General features: G+C 37.5%; 1 protein-coding gene across 1 annotated transcript; it reads left to right on the forward strand.

Moving 5' to 3' along the window:
* Nucleotides 1-299: 299 nt before the first annotated feature.
* LOC112569324 (lysyl oxidase homolog 4-like) lies at nt 300-5,666 on the forward strand. The gene is made up of 6 exons (XM_025247095.1): nt 300-432; nt 2,388-2,538; nt 3,233-3,402; nt 3,744-3,885; nt 4,424-4,569; nt 5,344-5,666. Exons 1-6 carry the CDS (start codon nt 375-377, stop codon nt 5,649-5,651), a joined length of 975 nt encoding a protein of 324 aa, XP_025102880.1. The 5' UTR covers nt 300-374; the 3' UTR covers nt 5,652-5,666.
* Nucleotides 5,667-6,733: the final 1,067 nt, after the last annotated feature.

Raw genomic sequence — 6,733 nt, forward strand, 5'->3', positions numbered from 1 at the left:
AAGTTTAAGGGGATCGACCTGGCCATTGACAAAGTTGTAGATATTTGCGGCTTATAAACCTGTATGGATTGATTGTTAATAAACTAGAGAGTTTACAAAATTATTTGTTGTGTATTACATGCAGATGGTTGAATGTAAGCTAGAAAATTGATGCATAGCGGATGTACATAGATGTACTATCCACACGGATTTGTGAGTTTTCAGTAGATCACATAAACATTGGGAGACAATCATAATGAGAAGCTTTTCTCCGTTAATTAACTTCCTTGTTGTCTGACTTAAAACATCCACACTGCGGTCTGTGCTCAGTGTCAGCTTTCCAGCCAGACTCTCCTCACATCATCGTCTTCCTGCAAGACATCGCAGCTAACATCATGATGCGCTCAGTCCTCAGTGTCTGTGTGATGTTTGCTCTTCTACTACAAGGTTTGAGTAAGTACTCAATTACACTTTGTCTTAATATCGTTATGATATGATGCTGCAAGAAGACCATGCAACCCGCTGTAGTACTCGTGTGATGACTGACCTTTACAACGACATGACTGTAGTATCAATCTCACTGACAGTGCGCAGGACACTAACAGACCACGAGAACCCACGTGTAAATGGAAAATAGACCGAAAAAGTAGTGTCGCACGGTGGCAACTTTTTTAAGCAGCACTGAACACGGGAAAAGCCAGAGACGAACTTGCAAATGCGTCCACCGAAAAAGAACAAAATGTCAATAAAGCGATTGTCTGTCCGTGAACTGCCTACAGTAAGCGGCAACATGTAGGAGCAAAAAGGTTTTTACAGGTAACCGCAGAAAGCAACCAGACTGGTTTGACCAAGAATGTACACAGACATAAAAATCTTGTTTACGTAAATACAGATGTCAAATGGCGGACCAGTATTTATCAATCTGTAGACCCAAGGCAACAGTACTGGAGGCTAGTGAAGTAAAAGCACAGAATTTAACAAAGCCAATCAGTTACCCCAAACTGTTTTGGAAAGTAATAAAATCATGTTTGGGTAACACAGGGTGAAAATATTACAAAGGATGAATGGATGAATCACTTTAAAGACGTTTTCCAAGATGAGAACCCTCATATTTCTGAAGTAGACTGCACAGATTTTGATAATCAGCCTGAAATAGAGGAACACGATGAGACTATTAGAGAGAGCGAGGTACATACCTCAGTACCAAACCTCAAGTCGTAAAGTGATAGATAGCACAGATAACGTGTTTGTATTAGCCCATGAACAGGCATTTGGCTTTTAAACTAAATACTTTTAGTCAATTTTTGCTAGCGGGAAATGTATATGTATATAACAGGAATCTATATTTGTAACCATCTACAGTGGAACCTCGGTTAACGAACTTAATCCGTTCTGGAAAGTTGTTCGTTATCCGAAATGTTCGTTATCCGAAACAATATTTTCCATAAGAAATAAAGGAAATAGATTTAATTGGTTCCCAGCCCCTGTTCACTCGCTAATATTTGAAAGTTACAGGCTATATAGGTATTTGTTTTAATGGAAGCAGGTGTGGGGAGGAAGGGTGGAATTACTGCTTTGATTCCCCCTCCATGAGCACACGTGACATTATAAAATCGGGGGTGACTTCCCTTTTCTGTACCTTTGAGGTTAAAGGAAAAAACTTGTCCAGTGTCTGTTCCTTCTGTCTTTTTTGTAAAACTCTTCGGTAATACGACATCACATATCCGACAGACGCATGCCACCTTCATACTTTGAAATCATTTCCTTTTTCAATTCATTTGTTGGCCGCTTCCTTGTCATTACCTCACTACTATTAATTGCTCTTAATCTTCTTTGGAGCCATTATTGTGGATTATCTTATTAAACTAAAGTACAAAAATCGCTAAATAAGAAGGATGCGCACAGATACGGAACGACCGATCGTAACTGTGTCTCGAGCGCGAATAATGACATGCTGGTCGGTCACGTGTGGTTCACGTGGCTGTTCGTTATCCGAAATTTTGTTCGCTATCCGAGACAAACTTTTAACAAAATTTTTGTTCGTTAACCGAAATATTCGCTATCCGAGGCGTTCGCTAACCGAGGTTCCACTGTATAAGAAAGGCGATCACTAGTAACTACAGAGTTATCTCCCTTCTAAGCGTGGTCTCATACGTCGGTTTTATGTTGGACATAGTTACAATGTAACATAGAGAAGTTTATATAAAGCAAGGAAGGTGCTTTCTCTGAAATGTCTAATACATTTACTTATTTATCCTAGAATAGAGAAAACATTTTTTATTGTTAGGTACAGGAGATGATAGTGTTGTACGTTAATCAACAGAGGAACAGAAATGTTTTGATTTTCAAGTCTGTATGTAATAAGATTTGCTGTAGCTCGTTACGAATTCCCTTTCATGGTTGATTAGATGCACAGCGGCAAGTCCGGCTTGTGAATGGAACTGCCCCGTGGAATGGTCTCCTTGAGATGTTGTACAGAGGAAGATGGCTCACAGTGTGTAGCTATGGGATTAGGAAACAAGAGTCACAGGTGGTCTGCAGGATGCTGGGCTTCAACACGTGTGTAATGTTTTGTGATCTTGCGCTTATATGTAGTGCAGTTATATTTGTTTATTCATGTTATATTCACGATAAACAGATACTATACTAAAGTTTCTTAAGCGGTCATTTAACTTTCGTCTTATTCTAACCACTGAGCTCCATACCGATTGCAGATAATCTGTTTATATAAGATACAATAAGATAAAATTTTTCATGCAGAGGCAATTGTGTGTCTGTGTGTAAGTGTGTCATTTGTTTACAAACAGAAAAAGGGACAATTATTGAAATATCAAAAGCAAGTAGACATAAAATAATGAAACAAGTTTATAAATATGTCGTTAGTACTGATTAAAAATTATTGACTAATTTATTGTCTATAACTAATTTCAAATAATAAAAGCAATGCGCCTGCATGTATATGTGAATTGTTTTCTGGAAAAAGTGTTGATGTTGACTGCATCTAGTCTGTATCTTTTAAAATAAGTCGGTACATTCTACAGATAAAAACAGATAAATGATACTCAATCACAGATGAACTTTCCGCGGTGTGTGTGTGTGATGGGTAGGTGTGCATGTATGAGGCTGTGTGTGTGTGTGGTTTTTTTCCCCCCATATACATATATTTTGGAAACAGCTCCCATCTAAATTGCCCCATTGGGATTAATAAAGTCGGTTGTTATTGTTATTGTTAAACATACCTTTTCTCAAACAGGTCTCAAGTTTATATCACGTCGCTATTTATAGACAGTATGAGCTACAACTATATCAGGTTTGGCGACCTGAGGTGTACAGGGGAGGAGACCAGGTTAGGAAAGTGTAGTCATACAGAGATTAGCAGTGACACCTGGTGCGACAATGTCGTTGCTATCACCTGCAACTCACGTAAGAATCTGTTGTTTCTATTCTGTTGTTTGCTGTGTCGCATTATGTATCCTCAAATGGAGAAAAAGAAACATTGACACATTTACCATTTTTATGCAAAAATTCCTTACAAAAGAGATATCAAGCATGCAAGAATATTGAGAGATTAGATAAAACACATGATGTATTTTCACAACAATTACAATGTTAGGACTTAACAATATTGCAACGTATCTTAATTATTTAAATGATTTTTGTCTTTCTGTTGATATAAAAACTGTTTTGTCTGCACAGATATGGAAGTGGCAATGGAAATATCGGCAAACTTATAAAGATAGTAAATATCTGACGGCTTGTTACAGAAAACATACAGGTGCGATTGAACGTCATCTCACCTACCAGAGGTCATGTACAGATACACATCGGAGTTGGTCGTTGGCGGCCTGTGTGTGTGTCGACTGACAACATTGCCAGGGTCGTCTGTAGACAGCTCCGCTTACCATGGTAAGTTCTTTTCTCCTGTTAGTGAACGAGTCTGTGGAAAGATGATGAATACATTCTACTGAAATTACACAGTTTAAGGGAATGAACTATCAACCTTGCTAATCATTAAAAGCTGATCTTGAAACTTTACATTTTACACACAGCTAAACACATGTCTAAACATGTTCACCTGCTGCTCCATCCATTCATTCATTCCTTACTTACAATCTATCCCTAACACTTTAAAAAGAAAATGCTTGACATGAGTTACTTCAGATGAACAAAATAGATCTTATATATGTATATAGTGGAATAAATAAACGCCTGTAATATAGATGTTATGTTCTAATTAAGAGTATATCTATCTACATAAATACTGATCTATGAATGCAGACTGTTGTCGACTGAATGATGCCATAATCTATTTATTTATCTAACCTTGCACAATACGGATGCATAGCATAAAAGTTCTGAATTAACAACACCTGAAGCATTTTAATTAAGCATTAATAATTATCAGAACAATTGTTTTAAGCAAAATGTATTCTGCAATGTTTAGGCTTGGTGCGAGGACGTTTTTAAAAAACATTTATATCCCTGGTGATATGTCATCTTGTCTTGGGAATGAGACTAGCATCGCTGAGTGTCAAGATGAGACGTATAGTGTCGGACTCTGCAAGGATTACACCATCACTTGCAGTGACTGTAAGAACTTCTATTTTATAAAAGTAAAACTCATCAACGTGTGTACAAATTTGTATGTTAGGTTTAACAAATGAAACTACATGTTTTGCATATGAAATACAGAAATAAAATATTGTAACCGTTTCCAGTCTCATAATCGACTAAATGTGTAAATGCAGCCAAATAAAGGGATGCAACTTTTTATGAAAAAAAAGAAACGCTGCTACTGCCTCTTCAACAGTGCATGTTTTACTTTATTATTCTATTTTCATTTGAAATTCTTTTTATAATCTACTTGTTTTTTTTTTGAAAATGCACTCGGTGATAAGTCTTATCTATATACTCTCCTACCTTTTCATACATGTTATGATAAACCTTTCCTACCCTTCCTGTTTTTTTGTTTTGTTTTGTTTTTTTTTTTGCCGTCACTTCATTCAATAATGTTAAGTTTCAGTATAAGTCACACCTGATATAATTTTAGGAACCTAACGAAAGGGTATGATAGAGATCGTTTCTGTTAAATAAAGAAAATAAAAAAAAAAACTAATAGCTTTTATTATTTAAATGGCGTGAGGAAAAAAAGGGAGCATCGTTGCAATATTTAGCTATGCTAAAGAGGCGTTTGTTCATTATAAAATATTTAGTTACTAAAGAGAGGTTGAGAGAAAAAGAGGGAGAAATTTAGGTTTAATTACATATTTTGCTTAAGAATGTCAGGTAGTTGGCTATATCTTTCTGCGGAGGCGAATTAATTTTTAGTTTAATGTCGCTAACAGTTTCAAATATTTTTTACAGATCTTGTCAACATCCAAACAAACAGTAGCAGATATCCTTTAATGGAGGAAACAAATGCTACTTTAAAGTGTGCGAGCAATGAGCGGTCTGGTGTAATAATGTACACGTGGCCAGAAAATGCAGGCGGGTTCCCTGATGGCAGTAGCCTGATCATCACTAGAGTGACCAGGGAACATCACGGAAGCCGAGTGAGGTGTGAGGCGATGTACAGTGATGGTGAAGTTGTCTCCAGTGACTCACTGCAATTACAGGTTTACTGTGAGTATTGCGATCCAACGACAATGAATGTTATGAATAAGGTCACTTAGTCATCGACCTCATGCAATGTCTTTACGCAAATTAGTTTAAAGTTTATCATCTCAAAGGAAAAAAAGTGCTTTATGTACAAGCTGCATACCTTGATCTTCTTTCTCTTTTTTTTATAACCTACATGCAAGGTTAAGTGTTTTTGTATGCTTCTATGTGTAGCCGTGTACATGTTTCGACAGAAACTGCTACTTTTGGTTGGAGATAGATGTTAGTAAGTAAAAACGAAGACACTTGCCTGATGTATAGATGATACTTGAGATGAATCTCGTTCTATCGACTTGTTTACAGATCGCCCGGTTATCAGGATAACACGGAGTGACAATCAGGGTCAGCCACTGTCCACCTACTCTGAGGTCATCAAGGGTCACAATGTGACGTTTGTGTGTGACGCTGACAGCAACCCGCCTCCTGCTTCCATCACGTGGTCAGGGAAAGTAAACAGCACTACTGGGGAGCTACACATCATAGCAGCACAGCAGACGACACACGAAGATATCTACACCTGCACCGTGGTCACTGAGACAAACGGTGATGATGAACGTCTACCACTGTCGAGAACTTATCAACTTGCTTTAATCATTAAAGGTATTTTTAAGTATGCCGCTCTCTCTCTCTCGCTCACTCACTCACACACACACAAACACAGAATATTCTGTCTGCCAGGTTCGGAAAACGCCTCCAGACAAAGCGCGAGCCACAGTCGTTTTTTCGCTTTTTGACTTGAAACCTTATAACCAGGAACAATTTAATCCTTCTCTCAGTGGTTGCCGTTAAGGCTAGATGTGACATCATGACAAAATGCTGAGGTAAGTTAAAGATCATCAGGTAGAGACTAGTGTTCACTTGGAAGTCACTCTAAGGTCACTTAGTGCAGGTATTGTACCGTTTCTGTATCCATGTTTACTAATTTATATAGAACCAATAATTACTTATCTGCTGATGTCTTTGTCTTTGTTGACCTATAAATCGACCTAATATACAGTCATGAGTGTGTTTTTGGTAAATAACATCAGAAGAATGTGAGTATGTCCTATGATGTGTTTAGTCTTGTATTGAAATTATAAAGACTTTAGTGAGCAAG

Source organism: Pomacea canaliculata, linkage group LG7 (genome assembly GCF_003073045.1).
Source record: "Pomacea canaliculata isolate SZHN2017 linkage group LG7, ASM307304v1, whole genome shotgun sequence".
Taxonomy (NCBI): Eukaryota; Metazoa; Mollusca; class Gastropoda; order Architaenioglossa; family Ampullariidae; genus Pomacea; species Pomacea canaliculata.

Excerpts from the sequence above, each read along its gene's own strand:
- LOC112569324 (XM_025247095.1), top strand. The coding sequence starts at position 375 with ATGATGCGCTCAGTCCTCAGTGTCTGTGTGATGTTTGCTCTTCTACTA. Across the intron at positions 2,539-3,232 it reads AGGATGCTGGGCTTCAACAC|GTCTCAAGTTTATATCACGT; the intron begins GTGTGTAATGTT and ends TTTCTCAAACAG. Across the intron at positions 3,886-4,423 it reads AGACAGCTCCGCTTACCATG|GCTTGGTGCGAGGACGTTTT; the intron begins GTAAGTTCTTTT and ends TGCAATGTTTAG.